We start from the raw sequence: 26,402 nt of genomic DNA, 5'->3' as shown, positions 1-26,402 counted from the left end.
TGGTGAAAATAAAACGAAAATCAAGACTTGTGCGGTTAGCAGACACGTAAAAGTGAGCATCGGAGCGTTTCAAAAATGAAAGTGAAGAACAAAGGATCGTGTTGTTAGAAGACAAACGACAGCAAGAATCAGAACGGGTCAAAAATCAAAATAAAGAAAAAAAAACAAATATTAGGTTAACATCATCCCAATCTTTCATACTAACAAGCTATGGCAAAAAACTGGGACCCCAAAAAACTGTGGCACAAGCCTACAAAGATAGCGTATACTACGCAAGTGTTAATTACAAGTCATTGGGACCCTATCAATGTCGTATCTATTCATTATGGAGTCTTCCCTTTCCCCCAGGAAAGAGTAGCCAACAAAGGTGATATATTTGGAGGTTGTTGCTTGCTTGGTCGAATTGCACTTCTACCTCCATAATTTCAAAATGAATTGGTTTGGCCTTTTATTGGATGCCACGAGTTCCACAAACAAACCAAAACTTAAACTCATGTTTTGCTTTAGCTTCATTCAACGTAAGTAGTGATCAAAACATCAATAATCGTAACGTTTTCAGCTTCAAAGTAGCTATCACAAACCCCTGAAAGTGATTTTGAACAATTTTCATATGGTAAGTGTACTTTTTAGACACCGATGAAGCTGTTGAAGAACATCTTGTAAATACCTTTAAATGTTGATTCTCTCGTAACCCAATGAATCTCTAGGAAGAAATACTACGAGACACAAAGAACTATGGCAAAGGTTGCATGAAAATGCGAAAAAGTGAATGATGATAAAACCCTATAATAGATATCTAACAGATAAAAAAATAGATAAAACCATGAATCTAGTAGATAAAACCCTGCCGCGTGGCTGTGGCGGGGTCTTCCGTTGTATATATATATATATATATATATATATATATATATATATATATATATATATATATATATATATATATATATATATATATATATATATATAAATATATATATATATATATTGCATATACTAACTAGTAAAAAAATTTTTTTTTCTAAAAAGTACAATGAAAAGGTTGTAACATTTCCATAAAAATAAGGATGCCCATTTTCCAGGGTAGAAGGCCCATGAAATTCTTCTTTCGCAATAATTGAGAATAGTCAAAATTGTCTTCCTAAACAAACGATCATTGCCCTATTGGCTATCTTTAAACTCTAGAGAAAATCAGTTGTTTTTTATATGCAAATAAACCAAATGTGTATAACTAACTAGCTAGGCCCCACCAGGTCAGTCGGCAAAGTGTGTTATTGACTAAGCTATTAATCAAAGGGTGACGCATTCGAACTCGTACTTGAAGTTTTTCCCGTCAGTGAAAAAAATTCCAGCAATGAAAATATATTCTTTTTTTAGTAAAATATGGAATTGTAGAGTAAGACCGATATTAAGCTATTTCACAAGTGCATATGGATAAGTTATTATGTTGAACGGGGGAAGTAATGGTTTTGGTAAGTTAAGGCGTTTTGTCGTACGGGGGGGGGGGATTTCAATTTTCATGGAAAGTCCTGTTTGGGGTTGGATTGAAAGTTTAATTTATATTTTTTTGGGGGGGGGGGAGGAAAAGGCAACATACGTTGCAATGTTATGTTCGGGGGAGGATGCAAATCAATTGTCTGCGATCCTCGCCAAAGTGTATGGGCTATGTCATCCGACAGACTTTGGTGATAGTTCCTAAAACTCTTTAAAAACAAATATCGATAAAACAAAACACCATTTCGCTTTTGGGAATGTGCCCAATTTTAGTTCTTAATTTCATCATTAGTCTAATAAATGTTGTTACTACTAGAAAAAAAACCTGTTCCTGGAGAGATAAGGACTAATTTCCCGCAAAACAATCGTTGATACTTAAAATATTAATAATGCTAATTCTAAAAATAGTTATTATTTTTGCGTATATCCCAATAAAGGATTGGGCAAAGAGGTTATTTTATTCTGTAACGAAATCTTAGGAATTGGCATTCGATGAAATACTGCTAAAGTTGAATAACAGTTTTTTCCCCACAAGAAAAAAAGGCATAGAAGGGCTTAGGAGATATCTTTGAAAATTCCTAATTCAATCTTTAAAGGATGATATACTGCTAGTTTTAAAATTGTGGATAGCTTTACTGCAGTAGCAGAATTGTACCTGCAGAGCTGGAGAGTATAAGGTAGTGCAAGATGCGGGTTTCATTAGTGTAATTTCATTTCTTTGCTCAAAATAAATATAAGGCTTTTGACCTTTGGTCATGCTAATTTCGTCTCTGAGGATCTCATGTTTGTACTCATACAGTTGATTTCATTCTCAGAGTAATTACCAGCACAGCAGAGGAAAATGCCTTCACCAAAAAAAAGTAGAGATATAAAGTCACAAACGGTGGTACAACTTTAGACTCATTTCCAGCAGGGGTGACAGCAGCCCTTAAAGGGGCATAAAAGGGGTACATATTAAACTCAAACTGTGTAGCCAGGGTTAAAAATGCGATTATGTCTGGAGATAAAGGATGTTACAAGCATTGCCAGCTAGAATTACATGAAAGTAATGAAGTTTCGTTAAAAATTAGCTTCCCTGGAATGGAAGATTTGTGTCGAAACGTAAGGTTTCGGTTTATTTTGAGTTTTAGTTAATTTTATGATATACATTCAGAAAAAAAGCTCTATCTACATTACTGATTATTTTTTGTGCATTATTTTTAAGGGCCTGAATCAATTGTGACTATTTTCTAAATTTCTGCCAAACAATTAAATATTGGAAAAGCACAATAAAAGAAACAAAACAACAATTGAACAAACAAGTTAAGCATTTTGACGATAGGTATATTGTAGATGGGTATGTAGATGCTTAAGAAATTAAATATTGGAAAAGCACAATAAAAGAAACCAAGAGCCCAGTCAGGTCCAAAGGGAAAAAAAGCAAAAAAGAAGCAAAACAACAATTGAAGAAACAAATAAAGCATGGAATAAGTAAGTTGATGGGTTGGCCTAAAATTTTACTAGAGAAATTTCTGAATTTTTCCTTAAAGTACTTAAGAACGTATCAATCCATTGTATTATAAGTCAGCACCAAGACTTGTCCAATAAACACTTTCCTCGTATCCATTCATGCATAATCTGATTTATTTCAGTTAAGCCTTCGATCGCTTCATATCCAGATTTGGCTTCAGCTTCTGACTAAAAAGAGAAAAAACTATTAATTTTCATAAATCCGTTTCCTTAGACTTCTCATTTTTTTTCTTCTTCCATGGCCACCAAATCAAAATATAAATTTTTACAGCTCATAAGATAAATTGTCATTAATCACATATAAGTCATAAAAGAAGACATGAGGTGTGCAGTAATTGGTTCATAAAAGAACTCAACTTTGAGAGGGGGCGGCAATTACTAAAAAAAGGCGAATGGTAAGGTAAACAAAGCCACATATGGCAAAAATTTTATGATGTTAGGAAAAGGATCACACGCCTAATGCTCCCTGTGTATACACTTGCCTATATATGGGTGGACTGCAATCATTCTTTTGATCGCAAAATACAACACGGTTAATAATTACTGCATTTCTGACTGGCTTTGTCAGACAGACCATCTCACAGAATTTGTCACTCTGAATAACTGCCACATTGTGTGTTAAAAATAATTTCTAGGACCACACTGCCTATGCATGATAAAATGAAAAAAAATTTTAGAAGAAGAAAAACAAAGCTGATTCCAGCCACTAAAAAAAAAGAAAAGAAAATATTGCAGATATTTCAGTCAAGTCCTCCCTCCGCTCTATCGTCCTCAGTGCAAAAGAAGTGATTTAAGAAGAAAAAAATAGAAGGATAGAAGTTCTAAGAAAAAAAAAAACCAACAACAACGACAAAACAAACCTAAAGTGAACAACGGCAAGAAGTTGCAAGTGGTTTTCTCGGAGCAATGGTGAAAGGGAAACTAAATAAAAGTCAAAAAAGGGCCTTTTTTGATTTAGTATTTTTTAAAATTTGTTTTACTGTTATATTGTTCTTTGTTTTTGTTAATTCGAAAGAAGACTACTTGCGACACCGACTAATTGCGACTACTACTATAATTGCTCTGATAGCAACTATATCTGCAACTGCCACATTTGTAGCTCCTGCTACTATAACAACTACTACTATTGCTACTGAACTGAATCAGAAGAGTACAAGTGCCTCCAGGCTGTCAAAGAGACATATCTGCAATATATCAGGAATGGTAAAGGTTATTAAATTGAAAATTTTAGGCCAACCTTAGGGATACGTTGAACTTAACCAAAAGATTCTTTGGGCATCCAAGTACTCAAAGAGCCTATCTGCAATATCTCAGGGGCGGTTATGGGTATTAAATTGAAACTTTCGGGGAAGAGGTGCTAAGAAGTGTGTTAAATTAAATCAAAAGACACCATATTCATATATGTTGTGAAAAACGGCATACATGCAATACCTCAGGAACTGTTAATGGCATTAAATTGAAATTTTCAGAGAATATAAAAGATAAAGACACTATATGCATCTCGGTTGTCAAAAGGGAGGATCAACAATATGTCATGAACAACCGGTGGTATTAAGCTGAAAATTTCAGAAAATGTCAATTGAGACGTTCAACTAAATTGAAGTAAATAGGGCATTAAGTTTGAACTTTCAGGAAATGAAAGTTGTTGAGAGGAATGTTGAAATCAATCAAAAGACATGATGTTCACCTATGTTATTAAAATAACATTTATTACACACCACACGATCCAAACGCTCTCGTCAAAGTCACAAATAAAAGAGTTTGAAAAATCGGGAACAGAGAGAGCTGAGTGATTCCTCTGCTCTGATATATATTTATTCTCTTATTCCATTTTCATTCACATGTATGTTTTGAGTATTCATCGAGGAGGATACTTTCAAGTATATTTTATATACAATAAAGTTGAATCAAAATCTTAAAGAACCGATCCGGACACTTCTTCAAGACGCGTGTGCATGTTACATAATAAGGAATATTTTCTAAGAGATGCAGTTGTATTTTACGTAATAGGGAGGGTTTTCTAAACGATGCATGTGTTAATTACTTAAAAACCTACGAGGGCCAGGGCTTGTTTACTTCAGGATTTCTTTCATTATTATGTAATAGAGTTTGCTTGTTACATAACAGAGTGTTATTCTAAAAAACCTACGAGGGCCATGGCTTGTTTACTTCAGGATTTCTTTGGTTGTTACGGAATAGGGTTTGCTTGTTACATAACAATGTTTTCTTAAGAATCCGAGAAGGGCCAGGAAACTGTTAGGGGGCCCGCTAGTGGGGAACGGGGAACCATCAAGGCACCGGACCCTAGCACGAAATTCCATCTACCCCTAGAAACCAATCCGACCGGGGCCTTATGAGTGACTCCGACGGGGCCCTAGCAACCAATTTCATCGGGTCCCCCTTAACCTAACCTAACCACCGGAGTCCTATTATCCAATTTCACCAAAAGTCATAGCAATCAGTTCCAATGGGACCTCTAGCATCCAATTTCAACTTGGGGCCCCTAGCAGTCAATTCCAATGTGGGACCTAGCAACCAATTCAAAAAGGGGCGTCATAGTCAACTACAATGGGGCGTCTATTAACCAATTCCAGGGGAGCCATAGCGACCAATTCCAACGGGGCCCTAGCATCCAATCCCAGCGGGATCCCCTAGCAACCAATTTCACCGACAAAATGTTTTTCAAGACATTCCAAGATGTTTATTAAGACATTTTTCAAGACGTTTCAAGACAGTTCAAGACGTTTTTCCTAAGATAACCTAAAGGTAAAACACACTGATATAAATGAATAAATAAATCCTAAAGAGTAAAAATTTTAATCAATACTCAAAACAAACTTAAAATGAGCAAAATTATTACAAACAGGAATTTACTATTGCCTCCTCTCCTAATCATAAACCTTGTAAAGTCCATTGCATCATTTGCCCTTTGCTGAAAACAAAATGCATATTAAACTTTTTTTTCGCGGCGCTGCGCGCCACAGTAACATGCATGCAAGGGGCTAACTTTTAACTGCGTATAGTTTTTTTTTCTGTTTTCTTTCTTTCTTGTTTCTTTTTTTAGTTTTTTCTTTATTTTTTGTAATTTTTCTCTTTGTTTTTATTTTTTTTCTGTTTTATTTTTTAGTTCTTTTTTCTGTTTTCTTTTTTTTTTTAATTTTTTGTTTTGTTTTTTTATATTTTTATTTTTTAGTATTTTTCTCTGTTTTCTTTTTTAGTTTTCTTAGTTTTTTCTTTTAGTTTTTTTAGAGTTTTTTTTGTATTTCTGTGTTGGTTATTTGTTTATATTTTTCTGGTGTTTTTTTGTAACAAACAGTTGTTTTTTTTGTAGTTTTTTTTTAATTAAATTTTTTTTTTGTTTTTTTTTTGTATTTCTTTTTTTTTGGTTTTCATGTTTTTTTAGTTTTTTCAAGTTTTTTAGATTTTTTTTTCATTTTTTTAGAGTTTTTTTTTGCAACATATATTGTAACAAACAGTATATTTTTATATTGATATGATCTTACAGAAGCAACTTTCAAAAGATGTATGTTTAAAATTATCTTGTCAATAGATTTTCTCAGCTAATACGGCTAGAGGTCGATATTTACTATAATTAAATTCATAATTTAAAAAAGCCACAGGGTCAGTTCCTTTGGACTTGACTTCACTCTTTACTACAACTTTTTTATAACGTCATTCATCAAGATTGTATACGAAAATACGTTATTTTTTAAACAACGGGGTAAACGGTTTGTATAAAGAAGGGAAAGGACACAAACTTAACGGCAGATATTACGCCTGTATGGAACAAGGTGTCTTCACAGTTAAATATAGAAAGAACCAATTTAAAGAGCAGCGATAAAATCTAATCAGTGTAAAATAATACCCTCCTGCGTCGTCTAATCTCTAAATATTAATTACTTGGCTTTTGTGCTCTCAGTGAAGCGCTAGTTTTCTATAGTCCTATAAACATAGGGGAATATCATCAGTTGATTTATTTGCACTGGTTTTTCGATAAATTTTAGTAACATCTTGGTTTCACCAGCTGTATTACTAATAGTGAGTAATATACTGTATACAATTTTTCTGCATAGCCTATTATGAAGTAAAAATTGTTTGCTTAACATGTTTCCTTCTAGATAACCTCAATTGTACCACTCTTAAAGTTGCCAATATAGACAGATTTTTTATACGAGCAAATCTGGAAGTTTCGTTACTTTCTAGAAATTCTTGTTACCAAACAGAAAAATTAAAAAATTGCTCTTCACCTTGTTTTCGAAAGAGCTTTAAACAAAGCTCAGCCAAGAGGCATCAAATGTAAACTTGAACAGACTTTTTTACCAATGTCGACACTATATTACCTATATAAACCCGTTTAATCACATATTTATGAATCGCATAAATATTTTAGATATTTTTTAAGGGTTTTCAGTGAATTTACTACAATGAGGAGTTTTAAGAGTTTTTTTAAATTAAGCCACTAATTGGAGTTGCCAAAACTGAACCATGACTCGAAGATATAATTTTCAGTTAATTTTACATTATGTCTGGAATTATCGTTGACGACAATTGCAAAAGATTTTTCGATCGGATTAAAAGTCGAAAGGAATTCAGATATGTAATTTTCTACATAAAAGACGAAACATCTGTCGAAGTGGAAAAAACTGGTGAAAGGAATGCCTCTTATGATGATTTTCTCAACGACTTGATGGTTGAAAATGACGGTGAAAAGGAATGTCGATACGGCGTCATTGATTTTCAATATACCCTTTGCTTGCAGGGGTCCTCAGAAACTTTAATGGAGAAGTTGATTTTAGTTTGCTGGTGCCCAAATGAGGCTAAAGTTAAGAAAAAGATGTTATACGCTTCAACTTTGGATGCTCTGAGAAGATCATTGAACGACCATTCCCGATATATACAGGCAACAGATTACAGCGAGGCTTCAAGAGCAGTCGTTGAAGCTAAACTTCGTTCAAGTGGTCGTTTTTAAAATGACAAACAGAGACAGATTTTAATGCATATAAATCTGGCAGTTTTTGTGACTTTTATTGCGAATTTGTTACCACAATGAAAAGTTAAAAGTGCCTTTCTTATTACCTATTAGAGCTTTTAAAGACTGGTTAGAAGAGCCGGGAAGAAAATCCTCTGTTCAAAACTTCACAATAAGGAGCAAACTAGCTTCTTTTGTGTAAAGATGCTATAAACAATAAGATAAAAGATGCTATAATAAATTCGAACTTTTAGGAGGTAAAATAATTTGAAAAGTAAGAGAACCAACAGTTTAATTGTGTTGGGCATGACAGAATACTGACAAATGTAAAATCACAATCAGTAAACTTTGAAAGTGTGATTCTAAGAACCTAAAAGCATTTTTTTATCATCAACTACCATATACAATTTTTCTGGCAAGGATCAAGTAAAGAATGAACTACTTAGTCAGTTACGACTGTGAGGCCAAAAACATGCAGTTTTCGTTAAAAATAAAATCTTATTTCAATACTACCCTGTTTATCCAGGCCGTGCATGGAAGAATAGCAAAATAGTGGAAGGAACATGACAACACTGCAGGGAATTCAAAAGATATGTGTACTATATCATCTCTTTTCAAACGATGCGTATGTTAAATCAGCTTGTCTTTGAAGTTGCAATTTTGGTAAGAAAACTGCACTTTTCTAGTGCTATATACCGTTGCTTAGAAAAAGCACGCGGCTCATAGTCACCAAAAATTGAAAAACACCTTTTGAGAAAACTGCCCATTGGGGAAAAAGTGCCATCGGACAACGAATTAGGAATGGTAACTATTGCATCGGTTAATCTTAAAATTAAAAGTTATTGCGAAAGCGAATTTACGATGATTTCAAGAAAAGCTTGAAACCCCTTAAAATAACGTCATATTGAAACAAAAAGTGTACCATTAGAATCACCAGGGTCACCAAGCTTATTTGAGATAATCGCAGTCCTAAACCTTGAACAACAAAGAAAGACACTCTATTGCATAGGTAGCACTGACGTGTCACGTCTTTCGTTTTTTATGGCACTTGGTATTTACCAAGTGACATATAGCGATCGCAAATTCTGTCGGTCTGTCTGTCCCGTTTTTGCTACTTTAGGCACTTCCAGGTAAGCTAGGATGATGAAATTTGGCAGGCGTATCACGGACCGGACCAGATTAAGTTTGAAATAGTCGTTTTCCCGATTTGACCATCTGTCAGTGAGTGGGGGGGGGCCGGTTAATTCGGAAAAATAGAAAAAATGAAGTTACGAACGGACGGGTGATGGGATCTTGATGAAATTTGACGTTTGGAAGAATATCGTGTCTCAGAGCTCTTATTTTAAATCCCGACCAGATCTGGTGACGTTGGGGGGTTGGAGGGGGGAGCCTAAAATCTTGGAAAACTCCAAGGATCGTGATGAAACTTGGAGGGAAAAATAAGCAGAAGTCCTAGATACGTGATTGACATAACCAGAATGGATCTTTCTGTTTGGGGGAGTTGGGGGGAGGGTTAATTCTGAAAAATTAGATAAAATGAGGTATTTTTAACTTATGAACGGGAGATCGGAATTAACCGGCCCCCCACTACCCCAGATAGTCAAATCGGGAAAACGACTATTTCTAATTTAATCTGGTCTGGTCCCTGATACGCCTGCCAAACTTCATCTTCCTAGCTTACCTGGAAGTGCCTAAAGTAGCAAAACCGGGACCGACAGACAGACTGACCGACAGAATTTGCGATTGCTATCTGTCACTTGGTTAATACCAAGCGCGTTAAAAAGAAGGCGTGTCGATGTATTACAAAAGCAACGCGTGTATAATCGCCTGGCGTTCAAGTACTGCCCTTCCGATGATTATAGCTTGAGTCGAGATGTTGACATTTGTCCCTATTGCAAGGCATTGCAACTTAATGGCGAAACAATGGGAATGTGTTGCGCCTCAGGAAAATTTAAGCTTCCTCAACTGGTTGCACCACCAGAGCCATTGAATACTTTGTTACTGGAAATACGTCTGAATCGAATCATTTTTTATCAAACATCAGGAAATACAACTCATGTTTCCAAATGACGTCGTTTGGTGCCCAAATTGAAGATTAAGGTCATTTTATGCCTACTTCGAAAGTAAAAGGAGAAATTTATCACAGAGGAGGCTCTCTTCTACCATTCTCAGGTGAGCATCACAAATTTTTGCAACTGTACTTAATCAGTGATAACAATGCTGAATTGAATACACGTTGCGGAATTTCTCCCGGCGTTGAAAGGACTACCGTTTTCCAGTTGCAACATCTTTTCCAAAATAATAATAATTCAGTCCGTCTTTTCAAAACAGCAACCGACTTGATGCCTACTCATACGTATAAAATTGTTATTTCCGCTGACAAAACGCCTACTGCTGAACGTGTGCGTAGATAGAATACTCCATCTATCAACGAAGTGGAAATCGTTATGGCCGGTAATCAGTTCTTACCTTGAGATATTACCCTTTATAGGCGAAAAAATCAGTTGACAAGAATTATTGAAACTCATCGATGCTACGATGCCCTACAATATCCTATCATTTTTTGGGATGGAGCCGACGGCTATCACTTTAATATTAAATTGACAAATCCAGCCACTAACAAAGAAATGGATAAGAAATGCAGCGCAATGACCTATTATGGCTACAGAAAAATAATTCGTCAGGATGAAGATAATTATATTTTAAAATGCCGTCAATTGTTTCACCAACACATCGTTGATATGTATGCAAAGATTGAATCAGAACGTGTGCTATTCATCCGTCTGAATAATACATTCATTTGCTAGACGCAGTTGTAAATGACGGTAATACCACTAACATTGGACCTTCGTCATATGCTGGCAGTCCGCGTCATAATGCGGTATAGATCTTAATACGGATTGTTTTTCCCATGGACAATTATACGTTGCATGTTCTAGAGTTGGTAAACCGGACAATCTATTTATATGCAGAGACAATGGGACTGCGAAGAATGTTGTATAACCACAAGTTTTACGCAGTTAAAAATTAGCACCTGGCATACGTGTTGCTTTAGGAGGGGGGGGGGGTAGGCTTGCGGCTCAGAGAGAAGTTACGAAAAGAAAGCGTGTCGATGTATTACAAGAGAAACGCGAAAACCAGGCTTGCGGTTGAAAAAGAAAGTAAAAAAAAGAATGCGTGTTGAGGAATTACCAGTTGTATATGTACAAGTTATACGCAGTTAAAAATTAGCAATTTGCACATATGTTGCTGGGGCACGTTCCGGAAAAAAAACTACAAAATAAAGAAGAAAAACAAAAAAAGAAGAAACAAAAAAACTAAAAAAAGGTAAACAAATGAAAAAAGCTAAAACGAAAAAAAGGAAAAAACTAAAAAAATAAAAAAAATAAAAAGAAAAAAATTAAAAAACAAAAGATTACAAGAATTCAAAAACTTTAAAAAGAAAACCAAAACTTTGAAGCTTATTAGATATCATTGCTAGAAATTGTACTTGCTTTAATAATCAAATATCTCTGAAAAATCTGCAATAGAACACAAGAGACAATGAGAATCCATATATAGAAGCCTGCCGCGCGCCGTGCTGGGGCCCGTGCTAGTTCAAATATAGTTTATTCATGTGGTTAGGCAGCATCTTATTGATTCTGTTTTTTCGCTTGTCAGAAAGAGGATCGCAATTTGTCAAATAAAAGATTATTTGTACCACCTAAAAACAGAGATATTATGAATGGTTAACATCTAAGTATTATAAACCTTCTAAGCCCCTCTCCCAACAAAAACAGTGCCTTATGTAGCTCGTCTAAATCTACAAAACACATAACAGTCATGGTAGCAATTTTCCGCGTTTTGCAAATTGAGAACTACAAAACTCCAGTTAAGGTTTGTGGTCCAGTTAACTAGCAAAAACTAACAGAAACTAGCAAAGAATGTCGCAATTGTGAGGCTGGATCATTTTTTTTTTAATTAAAGGTTATCTAGATTTTTTCATTTCAGTTGAAATGAGCCTTTTTTCGATATTTAAGATTGCCCTTTGCAAGATTAGGTTGAAGTTCTTGTTGCAAACATTGATAAGAAAGAACAAAGGTGACACGTCATTACTACCTTCCTACTGCCCAAACCAAAACATAGTTTTCTCGTTTTTCAAGGTTTCTATTTCAGCTGGACGTTATCTTGGGGGTTTCATCCTCTAATATAAATCCTAAAAAAAAATACCTTGTAATAACAAGTTTGTGTTCAGTTGATTCTGAATGAAACTCATATTCCAAAATGGTATCACATGGAAATTATTTTCCACTAGACAATGTTTAAAAGTAAACTTCTTAAATTTTAGCTACTATACACCGTGGTTCACTTTTTACTGCGTTCAAGATACTGTTTCAACAATGATTCTGGCATTATTGCCATTAGATGGTTACAATCCTATTTTCAGCCAACAAGCTGTAGAAAGTATACGACTGAACAAAAAGCAGGTCGTCCTTGAATAGAGTAGGAAGAAGTCATGAGAAGGGGGTTTAAAGAGAAACCTATGGTGGCACAGTGCATTGATATCTGATTGGCATGACTTAGTCTAGGGGTTTAATTCCCAGCTCACACAGGGCCTGGAATTGTATGAAAATTATGCAAAGAAAAAAAAAAGAAAAAGGGTTTAGAGGGAACTGAAACTCTAGGAGAGAGGGTAAAGAATGAAGCTTTGAATAAAGTGGAGAATAGAAGAAGCATGGGGAGCTCTCAGTTGGCTTGGGGTTGCAGTAAGTATTTGGTAGTGGTAAGACAGGGTAATCATTAACTAAGACTTCGAACAGGTGTACATCTGTAAAAAGGCGAATTTGAAATTACATCTATCTTCTTATATATCTATCTATCTATCTTCTATATATATAAAAATAAGTTGTCTGTCCGTTATGTCTGTTACACTTTGTCTGTTACGCCACATTATATCTTCTATATATATAAAAGAAAACAAACTAGAATGTAAAAACTGGAAATTGCATAAATATTTCGAAATATTTTGACAATAGATTAAAGTAATTCGAAAAAAGAAAATGGTAAAAACTAAAAAAAAAAACTAAAAAGAAAAAACTAAAAAAAAAACTAGGAATTGCACAAATATTTCAATATATTTTGACAATAGATTAAAGTAATTCGAAAACCTTAAAACAGATACCCCAAAATTTGAGGTTAAATATAAATTGTTGGAGCTTTAGCATGCTTGGTACGTAAAGATTTTTCCAAGTGTCAATGTTAGAATGAACATTGACAAATTGAAGAAAACAAATCAATAAAAAGAAGAAACTAAAAAAAAGAAAAAAACAAAAAAATGAAACAAAAACTAAAGAAGAAACTGTATCTATGTATATAAAAATAAGTTGTATATATGCATGTTTGTTTGTTTGTGGGTTTGCATTTGACGTCATTATAAGTATATAAGGCTTTGTATATGACGTAAAAAAAAGGTAAAGGATACGGCATTAGACTTTACAGTCCTTACCAGCGGTGCTGATCTCTGTTTCTTGGCCCTTCAGCCAGGAAATGCAATGGGGGGTTGGGGGCCAGCCATCCTGTGCTTTCGCACACCCTTCCTGTTTACCTTCCCCAGATTTCTCCAGGTACCCATTTAGAGCTATATGACGTCATTATAAGATGACACTACAGACCGGGATACCGGGACACAAATGACGACCGGGACACAGGGAATATAAATGACGACCGGGACATTCAAAGAGAAATAACAGACCGGGACACCGGGACACAAATGACGACCGGGACACCGGGACAGAGGGAATAAAAATGACGACCGGGACACTCAAAGAGAGATTACAGACTGGGATACGGGGACACAAATGACGACCGGGACCAGATATGCCAGATAATCTGGCATAACAGACATAGTGTAACAGACATAACCCACAGACAACTTATTTTTATATAGATAGATAAGTTGTATGTATTTTTGTGTTGAGGGTTTGAATATGACGTTTGCATATGACGGTTTGCATATGAAAAAAGAAAAAAGAAAAAAAAACTGGGAATTGCACAAATATTTCAATATATTTTGACAATAGATTAAAGTAATTCGAAAACCTTAAAACAGATACCAAAAATTTAAGGTTTATTATAAATTGTTGGAGCTTTAGCATGCTTGGCACGTAAAGATTTTTCCAAGTGTCAATGTTAGAATGAACATTGACAAATTAAAGAAAAAAAATCAATAAAAAGAAGAAACTAAAAAAAGAAAAACTAAAAAAGAAAAAAAAAACTAAAAAAGAAAAAAAACTAAAAAGGAAACTGTCTATATATATATATATATATATATAAATAAGTTGTATATATGCATGTTTCTTTATTTGTGGGTTTGCATTTGACGTCATTATAAGTATATAAGGCTTTGTATATGACGTAATTATAAGATGACACTTCAGACCGGGACACTGGGACACAAATGACGACCGGGACAAAGGGAATTTAAATGACGACCGGGACACTCAAAGAGAAATTACAGACCGGGACACCGGGACAGAGGGAATATAAATGACGACCGGGACGCTCAAAGAGAGATAACAGACTGGGATACCGGGACACAAATGACGACCGGGACACAGGGAATATAAATGACGACCAGGACACAGGGAGACAACTGAAACGGGGAGACCGGGGGCACAGGGGGATATATAAATGACGACGGAGACACAGGGAATGTTCGATTAGCAATCACCATCAACAAAGCTCAAGGGCAATCGTTAGAAAAATGCGGTATAGATCTGAATACGGATTGTTTTCCCATGGACAATTATCATGTTGCATGTTCAAGAGTTGGTAAACCTGACAATCTATTTATATGCACAGACAATGGGACAGCAAAGAATGTTGTATATTCGCAAGTTTTACGTAGTTAAAAATCTATATATACATATATATATATATATATATATATATATATATATATATATATATATATATATATATATATATATATATATATATATATATATATATATATATATATATATATATATATATATATATATATATTCACAGATGGGACACAGGGACACAACTACAATGGCGCGTAACTAATATGGCGCGTAACGACTTACGCGCGCGGGGGGAGGGGCTTGGGGGGGGCCGAAGCGCCCCCACCAACTAGGTGTTGGGGTGGCGCGAAGCGCCACCCCAACAGCTAGTATCATATAAAAATCAGAATTACCTCATTTGTAGTACTGGAAGAAGAAACAATAATTTATATCTTGTTACTCTTTATTCCTATTGTTCCTGTCTTCTGCTTACCCATGACTGTAAGAAAAACTGAGTTCCTGTAAGGAAACGAATAAAATAGCAGACGAGAATAGTGCAGTTTTTGGAAGCCCCAGTTCAAATACCTTAAAATTAAAAGATTTAGCATTTATTTGCCAAAGCAATTGCTTGTAAATGCTTTGGGCAAGCAAAAGCATTTGCTTGTGAAGCAAATACTTTTAACTCAGTGAGAAGGAATCTTGGAAAGAACATGCACCACAGTCCACAGCCAATACTGTTCCACTAAAGCAGCAGCTAATTAAAACAATCTTCATGAGACAGCTGTCACCAATCCCTCCGTTGATGCATTTAGCATTGCCTTAGACAAGAATCGGTCCACTAAACCATAGAAGACGGAGTGGGACGCCATTGAGTCAATGGCTCCCAATCATCACTGACCAGCAACTCTACAGGGTTATCCCTCAATCTACGAAACAACGTGATGTAAGTTATTTAAGGTATAGCCACAGCTAGGAACTAACTGATCACATAACAAACTTTACTAGCCATTAGCACAGTAGATCAATAAATAGAAACGTTGAAAGATATTCATTCCTAAGCCTTTCAAGATCCAATGCAATGTAGCATTCAGATCTTGATGTTACAAATTCAGGAATAGTAAGTATTATTTCGATTAGTCTTAATAATAAATTTTCCTCTCAAGTCACTTGAATAGATACATTTTTTTGTCAACTATAGTTATACACAGGAAAAAGTCTTTGGTGTTCATTAGTTGAAATAGTAAAAGACGAGCCACAGGCAATTAGGCAGCGAGGTCAGTCATATATGGCCCCTTACCGCAGAAGCAACTTTTCGAAAGATGTTTTACTTATATAACACTAGCTGTTGGGGTGGCGCCTCGCGCTACCCCAACACCTAGTTGGTGGGGGCGCTTCGCGCCCCCCAAGCCCCCCCGCGCGCGTAAGTCGTTACGCGCCATTGTAGTTGTGTCCCTGTGTCCCACCTGTGAATATAGAAAGGTATATATATATATATATATATATATATATATATATATATATATATATATATATATATATATATATATATATATATATATATGTTTTTAACTACGTAAAACTTGCGAATATACAACATTCTTCGATGTCCCATTGTCTGTGCATATAAATGGATTGTCAGGTTTACCGACTCTTGAACATTCAGCATAAAATTGTCCATGGGAAAAATAATCCGTATTCAGATCTATACCTGATTATTCTAATGATTGCCCTTGAGCTTTGTTGATGGTGATTGCTAATCGAACGTTCCCTGTGTCCCCGTCGTCATTTATATATCCCCCTGTGCCCCCGGCATCCCCCTTGTAGTTGTGTCCCTGTGTCCCGGTCGTCATTTATATTCCCAGTATCCCGGTCGTCATTTGTGTCCCAGTGTCCCACTCTGTAATTTCTCTTTGAGCGTCCCGGTCGTCATTTATATTCCCTGTGTCCCGGTCGTCATTTGTGTCCCGGTGCCGGTCTGTAATTTATCTTTGAGTGTCCCGGTCGTCATTTATATCTTCCGGTCGTTATTTGTGTCCCAGTGTCCCAGTCTGTAATTTCTCTTTGAGTGTCCTGGTCGTCATTTATATTCCCTGTGTCCCAGTTTTTAGTTTTTCTAGTTTTTTTTATTAGTTTTTTTTTCTTTTTAGTTTTTTTTGAAGTTTTTACCTTTTTTTCGTTTTTTTCTTTTTTAGTTTTTAGTTTTTACCTTTTTTTTTTTTTTTTTAGTTTTTCTGGCTTTTTTATTTTTTTTAGTATTTTCTTTTTAGTTTTTTTGTAGTTTTTACCTTTTTTTCTTCTTTTATATTAATGCTAAAGCCAAGGTTCGAACCTGGAACCTCTCGGACCTGGAACCTGGAACATAACGCTTTACCAACTCAGCTATTTCGGCTTGAATACATTCGTTTTTGAATTGGTATATGATGAAATAATTCAGACGTCATATAATGACGTCACTCGACAGACAGACAGACAGACATAACACACATACAACTTATTTTTATATATATAATAGCTGTTGGGGTGGCGCTTCGCGCCACCCCAAGCCCCCCGCGCGCGCGTAAGTCGTTACGCGCCATATTAGTTACGCGCCATTGTAGTTGTGTCCCTGTGTCCCACCTGTGAATATAGATAGATTTATATATGTGTTTCAAACTACGTAAAAATTGCGTATATACAACATTCTTGGCTTTCCCATTGTCTGTGCATATACAAAGCCGTATGTACTAATAATGACGTCATATGCAAACGCTCTTTTTACAAACAAACAAACATGCATACACACAACACGTTTTTATATAGATAGATAGATAGATAGATACAATACAAATTAACTGCGTAAAACTTGCGAATATACAACATTCTTCGCCGTCCAATTGTCGCTGCATATAAATAGATTGTCAGGTTTACTGACCCTCGAACATGCAACGTACAATTGTCCATGGGAAAAACAATCAGTATTAAGATCTATACCACATTTTTCTAATGATTGACCTTGAGCTTTGTTAATGGTGATTGCAAATGCTAATCGAATTGGGAGTTGCAATCTTTTAAATTGAAAAGGCAGATCCGTTGGAATCATGGGAATGCGAGGAATAAGAACAGCCTCACCCTCAAAAGGGCCTGTCAAGATTGTGGCCTCTATTAGGTTTTCCATTGTTTTGTTTTTTTACGGCAAGTCGCGTGCCATTGCAAAGCTTTGGTGGGTTGATATTTCTTAAAAGTATTATTGGTACGCCTATTTTTAGTTGTAGCACGTGTGGTGGAAACCCTGAAAGATCCACGGAATTTAAAAATTCAGATGGATAATTAACCGCTTCATTTGGTTCCAAAACTGTGTCGACTAACTTGTAAAGGACTGCCTGGTCTCGAATCTTGGTCAAAACAATATTGTTGATTTCGTGGACGTCTATATTTTTGGGTGCGAGAATCGCTCTTTCACTTAGCCATTTATTATTTTTATAATTTTTTAGAATATTCGGAAATACTTTTTCAATCAATTCATTTTTGGACGTCACTAAATTACAGAAATCAGCAGGTAGTTGTATACGTCCTGAAATTGAGTCTACTGGGAGCTTTCCGTTTCCAATTGCCAGCAATTGATCTGAAAATGTTTGACCAGAGTCATCGTTTTGCAATCGGACACGCATATTTGTAGTTAATTTTAATGTTTTTACGTGTGCCCATAAATTAGAATTTTTCAGGCAAGCATTCATTTCGTCTGCAGGAGTTGATCTAGGTATTATAGGTAATGTCTGCCTGAAATCTCCCGCAAGCAATATTAATGTGCTGCCAAAGGGTTTCAACTTCCCTCGCAAATCTTTCAAGCATTGATCCAAAGCCTCGAGCGATTTTTTGTGTGCCATTGTGCACTCATCCCAAATAATAAGTTTGCATTGCTGCAATACTTTACCCATCCCAGATGATTTGGAAATATTGCACGTGGGAGTTTCTGTAGAATGCAAATTCAGAGGCAATTTCAAAGCGGAAGGAGCAGTTCTTCCACCAGGCAGCAATGTTGCGGCTATTTCGGACGACGCAATTGCCAACGCTATATCATTTTTTGATCGAATTGATGCCAGAATCAGTTTTATCACAAACGTTTTACCAGTACCTCCTGGCGCATCCAAAAAGAAAATTTCTCCAACGTTGTTATCGACACAATGCATTATCGTATCATAAATGTCTTTTTGTTCCGACGTTAACTTGGAAATGTTATTTTGTACATACGATAATAGATCACTCGTACTGTAACTTTGTTCACGATCCAATTCTACACATGTCGAAACAGCAGCGATACGGTTAGGTGAAGGCATTCCCAAATCCTGAAGAGGTTTGTTTGCCATACGTAGGCACAAATCTTCTATAATAACTAAAGTGTAGTTATAAATTTCCGATGTAAAATCAAAAGTCATATCTGACGTCTCTAACTGTTTTCGATGGAGTATATCTTCGAAGATTTTCGACTTATATTTTTCCCATAACTCTGTAGGAGCTGATGGAGAGCAAGTTGTTAAAATGATGCCAAACAATGCACGAATTTGACTTGGGGTTGACGTTTCGCACGCGTCATTGATGCAGTTATCCCAGTTTTGTTCATTCTCCAATAAATTCAGAGCTTGGCATGCACTACGGTAAGTGTCATGTGCAGTACCGTTTACAGTTCTCAAATACTCAAAGGATGTCGGACCGGGTACATTCACCAAAAGCAGGCGTAGAAAGAAGCATTCATGTTGATTGGGGTGAACGGTGTAGAGTCTTCCTATCGTGGTATCTTTGAAGATGGTAGGTTGGCCGTCGACTGACTTACCCTGTTTTCGACGTTCAAATACTTTATTTTTAGTATACCACGTGCAATACGAAGGCACTTCAGAATACAGCATTTTTTTGCAAAAGAATCATTTTTGCAAAGCGAAAAGAAAGCGGTTAACTTTGTATCCGGTGGATTCAGGGCTCTTTGTTGCACGTTGGTTTCCGAGAAACAAACACGTTGACCATTCTGTAAATGTACCGCTAAGTGAACAACAGCTGGACTACGTTCATGTATCGGAAATGAAAGAATTCGCCAAACAGCTTCATTACTGCTTATGTATCTTCCAGCCTGATATTGTACGATTTCGTCGATATCTTTGATTTCGGGCTGTAAGCCAAAAACTGCCATGTCACTGCCTTTGTTGATGTATTTACATATGTATTTGATAGCCTTTACGGAGCTACAGTATTCAACGTTTATGTGTATATTAAATGTTTTTGATAATAATGGGGAATATGGAACAACCCACTGGTTATCTACTTCGATGGTGGTACCGTTACGCTTCTTTATTATTGCTGTTTTACCGCCATCTTCAGAAGATCTTCTTCTATATTGTGGGTAACCCTCATTGCCAGTAATTGTGTTGGATACTAAAAGTCGAGGATATTGCTTTGTGCACCTTCCTTTGGCCATGCATGGTGAATTTTCGTTCAGTGCACCGCAAGGTCCATGTATCATATTTTTTACAATAATATCATGTAACCCCTTATCGACATTTTCATCAGGTATTTCAGCGGAAATCACATCATTAATTTCGTTCGAAGTAATTTTTTTATGTAGCCAGATTAGTATATGTGCGTGTGGCAAACCTCGTTTTTGCCATTCCACTGAGTACATCCAGCATCGCACTGACCCAAACACTTCAAGTTTTACTATGTAGTTTATCAGTGATTTCAACTTTTGCCGGAAGACACGAACCGCCGATTGTCCTTGAAGTAAAAGCTGCAGTATCTCGTCCCAAGATTGATTACATGTAAATGTAATAAATAAATCTGGACGACCATAGAGACGAACATACGCAATAGCATCTTGAGCATATTCATGCATATGACGGGGACTGCCAGCATATGACGAAGGTAAAATTGTTAATCTTCCAACGTTTGTGGTATTACCGTCATTTATAACTGCATCTCGCAAATGAATGTATTGTTCAGAGCGGAGCTTGGTCTGATTCAGGCGGATATATAGCAAACGTTCTGATTCAATTTTAGCATACATATCAACGACGAATTGGTGAAACAATTCACGGCATTTTAAAATATAATTTTCTTCATCCTGCCGAATCATTAGTCTATAGGAATAATAATGCATTGCACTGCATTTCTTATTCATTTCTTTGTTAGTGGCTGGATTCATCAATTTAATATTAAAGTGATAGCCGTCGGCTCCATCCCAAAAATGATAGGATATTGTAGGGCATCGTAGCATCGATGAGTTTCAGCAATTCTTAACAACTGAGCATTTCGCTTATGAAGAATAATATCTCGAGGTAAAAACTGATCACCGACCACAACGATTGCCACTTCGTCGATAGTTGGAGCATTGTATCTACGCACATGTTGGCCAGGAGGCGTTTTGTCAGCGGAAATAACAATTTTATGCGTATCAGTAGGCATCAAATCGATGGCTGTTTTGAACAGACGCACTAAATTATTATTTTCGTAGAAAAGTTGTTGCAATTGGGAAACGATTGTCCTTTCAACGTTGGGAGAAATTTCGCAACGTGCATTCAATTCAGAATTTCTATCACTGATGAAGTACAATTGTGAAAATTTATGATTCTCGCCTGAGAATGGTAGAAGGGACCCTGCTCTATGATAAATTTGCCCTTTTACTTTGAAAGTAGACATAAATTGATCTGGATTTTCGATTTGGGCTCCAAACGACGTCATTTGGAAACATGAGTTATATTTTCTGATTTGTGAAAAAAAAACGCTTAGATTCTGACGTAGTTCCAGTAAGGAAAGTCTTCAATGGCTCTGGTGGTGCAGCCAATAGAGGAAGTTTAACTTTTCCTGAGGCGCAACACATTCCCATTGTTTCACCATTGAATTTCAAGGCCTTGCCATAGGGCCAAATTTTAGACATAGTCCCGATTTGAACACATCTACTCAAGCTATAATCATCGACTGGGTTGTACCTGAATGCCAGGCGATAACTTTCAGGTTGCTCTGATTCCTCGGCACGCTTTCTTTTCTTACTTTCTCTATCAGCAGCAAGCCTGATTTCTTGCTGTTCTTGTGATTCCTCGGCACGCCTTCTTTTTTCACTTTCTCTTTTAGCAGCAAGTCTGGTTTCATGGTGCTCTGGTAGTTCCTCGGCACGCCTTCTTTTTCCACTTTCTCTTTTAGCAGCAAGTCAGCTTTCGCGTTGCTCTGGTAGTTCCTCGGCACGCTTTCTGTTCTTTCTTTCTCTATCAGCCTCAAACCTGTTTCCTTGCTGTTCTTTTGATTCCTCGGCACGCTTTCTTTTCTGACTTTCTCTATCAGCAGCAAGTTTTTTGGCATAGACTCTTTGAGCATCTTCCTCGGCTGTTGCCATTGTTAAGTTCATCAGTCATTTTAAAGTTAAACATTAATAGATTTCTACGTGAACGCATGTCTTAAATATCTTTAATGACGTCACCGTCATAACAAAAATGACGACAACTAACTTCATGACGTCAGTCAACACACAAACATGACGTCACCTGACAGACACATCCACAGACAACATATTTTTATATATATAGATAGATAGATAGATTATGCCTAACGTAATAATATTAGTTATTTGTTCTCTGGCACCCACAGACACCACTATTTGCTTCCTAGTACTGTCAGTGTATGTGGCATAGTGCCATCAGTGCCACTACTGATGGTACTAATGTATGGTGTCCCGGTTGAGACGTGCCATGGGTTCTGCAAAATCTGCCCTCACCGATTTTCGTAAAATGGATCTTGCCATAGCTATAGCCAGAAGGGGGTCTGACAAGTGTACTTTCCACGGGGCGTATCTGGCTCAGTATGGCCCCACGGTATCAAGACCAAAATTCTTCTTTCTCTCTAGACTCTAAAAAGGGCTAGTCTAAAAGAGTAAAAGTGAAAGTAGAAAGAAGCTTAATATTCAGGTCAATTTATCAAAACGAACTAAAGAACTCAAGTCAAATAAAACACTTTGCGACTCACCTCCGGCGGGGAGGTCCACAAGCTCTGCCTAAAGGCAATGAATGACCAAAGGCCCCTTTCAAATTGAATTTCAAAATTCATTCTTGGGTTTTACAAGCAAGCAAACTTTATACCAAGATTGAAGTATCGAAATTAAAAGGGAGATAAAATTAAACTTGCAGAAAGGGTATTCACCTAATAATAAGGACCTTGGGCACTGACAATTATAAAGGTGCGCAAGTAAAAAACAGTTAAGCAATATGTTACTGCCAATCAGGAGTTTGTAAGTGCAGCAAGCTTTTCCTACAAGATGCTGAAGAAGAGCAAAACGAGTCGATTCAAGAATGTGGTTTTCGCTTTGGTGATTCCAAAAAATAAAAAAATATTAATAAGGTTCGTTTTGACAAGTGTGTCATTAGTACTTTGTGTTGCAACTTTTGAAGTGTTATTTTTTAAGAATCTTTATTAAAAGTTGAGGGGAAACGACTTCACACATTAGGCGTCTTAGACAGAAATGATGCCTACAATACTGTTTGATCAGATGTTTAGCGAAACACATATTTTTTTCTGGTTATGATTCTTTTTTTAAGAAGGTATTTGTACATTATCCAGTGCTGACAAGAAAGTCGAATTGAATTCTTATCTTTTGAAATTGAGTTGCGAGAAAATCCTTCAAAGATCTGTTTCATTAATGAATTTGCTTGAAAGCTCCTAATATGAAAAAGACAAAGAGCTGAAAATAGAAATCTAGTGATCTTTTTCAGGGTTGCAGCTACATGCGCAACCACATAAAGATCAAACCATAGCCACAAAGAGAATAAATCGAAGGCCACGTCTTGAAATGATCTTGCAAATGCATAAGAATATAATTGTGCTACTTTTTTGTTACCCCTGTATTTTGCTATGAGGTATTGTACATATTTTGCAGTAGATTTGAGATAAAAATTAAATATAAACAAAACTTTTCTACGAAATCCATAATGCTGAAGGCAATATGGATCTATTTCAATTTCTTTTACCGGCCTTACTCTTTATATTCATCCTATTATCTCTATCCTATTTTCTTTGTCTTAATCTTTTATCTTAATCTTTACCCTACATCTGTCCCAACACACAAGGTGAGTTGGTTCAGTGTTTCCAGTTCTTAACCTAGGGAGCCAGGCCTAAACACAGAGCACTCCTTCCAACGAAACTCTCCAAGTAACCAAGTAACCTATTTTAAATTTAGGCTAATAAAAAAAAAAAGTCAAAAGTAGACAGAATAAACTTACTTCTTCTCAATGCCGATTCTATAAAAAGAACTTTCCTCCTTTTATACCAATAGTCAGATTGAAGCTTGAAAGAACCAGAAAATGATGAACTAATTGCTAAACAGTGTATTATCCCTCATATTGGGCTTTAAGTTATGGTAGCCATTTTAGCAAAGCAAATGTCCTTAGAAATTAATATTAGGCTACAAGGGGCTCAGGTGTTTTCAGAAGTTACAGCAAGGGAATGCTATTTCGTCATAGTTATGTACAGAAAGAATAATAAGAAGTCTGAAACAGCATTTACTGGTGCAAAGCCTGGGAAAATAATGGAATTTACTAACGGATTGTATAGTTCCTTTAAACCGGTTCCTAAGACTCTCTTAATATGTAACAAACAATCTTGAAAAGTAATATTAACTAGTAAAACAGTAAAATTATTTTTAATTTGTTAGCAACAGCTGTCTGACAGTTTCTGTCAAACAGCCAAGACCATATGACAGTATACTGACAGAAGGCAAAAATTAAAAAGCACCAAAAACTCTCAAATTCCTTAGCGAAATTTTAGCTACAGAAGACTTCAACAATTTACATTTTAGGAGGAAAATCTCTTCAGTTTTTCAAAAGAGAGATAATTTGTTATGGATCATTTGCGACGATCCTACTGAAGGCAAGCCACGTGGGAAACAAAAATAATAATTTCATTTACATCGTTCGAATTTACATCAGACCATTTGAGGAGTTAGTTTTAGTGAATAAATTTCGAATCCGAGATAATGAATTCCAAATTCACACAAAATAAAAGCTTTTACAATTCAAGTTCTTGACTGACTTTCGTAAGTTAGTGGTACATTCTGCCAAGCATGCTAATGAGCTTTGGCGGCAGAATGATATCATTAAAAGAGAAATCACCAATGCAACAGCACAAACACATAAAAAAAAAAAAAAAAAAAAAAAAAAAAAAAAAAAAAAAAAAAAAAAAAAAAAAAAAAAAACATGAAAGAGACAGAAGGAGAAAAGGAAGACTGTTTTCCTAAATTAGTGACTAATATAGACCAGCACTTGAATGAGGCCTTAACCCTACTCATCCATACAATCACATAGGTCAAACAGCATAGCCATACACAATCAACCATAAAGAATAATCCATGGACAGGCAGTCATGTCGTCAATAAGTATAAGTCGTCATTTACCAAACAATAGAAACAATAAAGACAAATAATTCAGAGGCAACAACCCAACACAAGGGCTCATCAGGAGAATACACTTGCCTATGATAATTTCGTGGTTCCCTCAAGTGGCAGAATGATATGAAAATTTCGTGATAATAATGGTAAAGGTAGCCAATTCTAAAGTTTCATCCATGTAACGTTAATGTGAAAGTGACTTGAAATCTAACTTTGCTTAGCCGGTTAATAGCATGGAGAATTATCTGTAAGAACTATTCAAGCGTCTGCCATTTTTATGACTATTCTGTACTCTTTCTTGTAATTACATAGAGTTAAATAACAAAGAGTTATGCCAAGAACTACCAAGAGTATAACAGTTAGTTATATTACCAAGGCGGAATTATATTGTACAGATTAAATTACCAAGAACAGTGAAAAGAAAATCTTTTTACTAACAAAAAAAAATGTGGATGAAAACCAGAAAAAAATAACTTAAAAAAATATAGCACAAAACAGCTGAAGAAGATATGGCTATTCTTTGAAAATATGGCTGTCTTTGAGAATCAACAAATTTTGTAGGTAAAACCTACAAAAACAGCTGAAGAAGATGTGGCTTTTCGTTGAAAACGTGGTTGTCTTTGAGAATCAACAAAGTGTTAATGTTTGAATGTTAACAGACGAAAACAGTTTTCAAATCTCATTAATTACCTTAGCATTATTGTATCACGGTGAAACCTACAGAAACAGCTGAAGAAGATGTGGCTTTTCGTTGAAAATGTGAGAGAACCAACAAACTGTTAATGTTTGAATGTTAACAGACGAAAACAGTTTTCAAGTCTAATTAGTTGCCTAAGCATTATTGTACCACGGCGAAACCTACAGAATAACGCTCTTTATTACCTCCCTATTTGACACCACCCATATACACCAATCCCCGTGTTGGTTCACTAACTTTGCTGTGAGGCACTAATATCAGCACTAATCAGCACTAAGAGGGTCACAGTATGAGATGGTACCTCCCCCTTCCCAATATTTTGGGCGAATAAGTAAACCAGTCAGTAAAATAGCAGCACAAGGTGCTCCAATTTTACCTCCTAAATTTTTTCAATGAATAAATAAAATGAATAAAATAAAAAAAATAATATGATCAAAAGAAGAAGATTAAAATAATGGCATGATATTCACTGAGATCGATCTACTGAGACATTTTTCAAACAAAATCTAGGCCTTAGTTGACAAGCTGGCTCGACAAAAGGAATACAGCCTTAAGATT

General features: G+C 35.9%; 1 protein-coding gene across 1 annotated transcript in view; it reads right to left on the bottom strand.

Annotated features, from left to right (window-relative positions):
* Positions 1 to 2,579: 2,579 nt before the first annotated feature.
* The window catches only part of LOC136029739 (probable tubulin polyglutamylase ttll-15), a 130,170-nt gene continuing 106,347 nt past the window's right edge, over positions 2,580 to 26,402 (bottom strand). Inside the window, exon 12 of the mRNA XM_065708245.1 lies at positions 2,580 to 3,168. Coding sequence (XP_065564317.1) covers positions 3,055 to 3,168 — 114 coding nt within the window. The 3' untranslated portion in view covers positions 2,580 to 3,054. The remainder of the gene's footprint in view (positions 3,169 to 26,402) is intronic.

Source organism: Artemia franciscana, chromosome 7, assembly GCF_032884065.1.
Source record: "Artemia franciscana chromosome 7, ASM3288406v1, whole genome shotgun sequence".
Classification (NCBI taxonomy): Eukaryota; Metazoa; Arthropoda; class Branchiopoda; order Anostraca; family Artemiidae; genus Artemia; species Artemia franciscana.
Note: the sequence above shows the minus strand (reverse complement) of the source record. Positions and strands in the feature narration are given on the sequence as shown.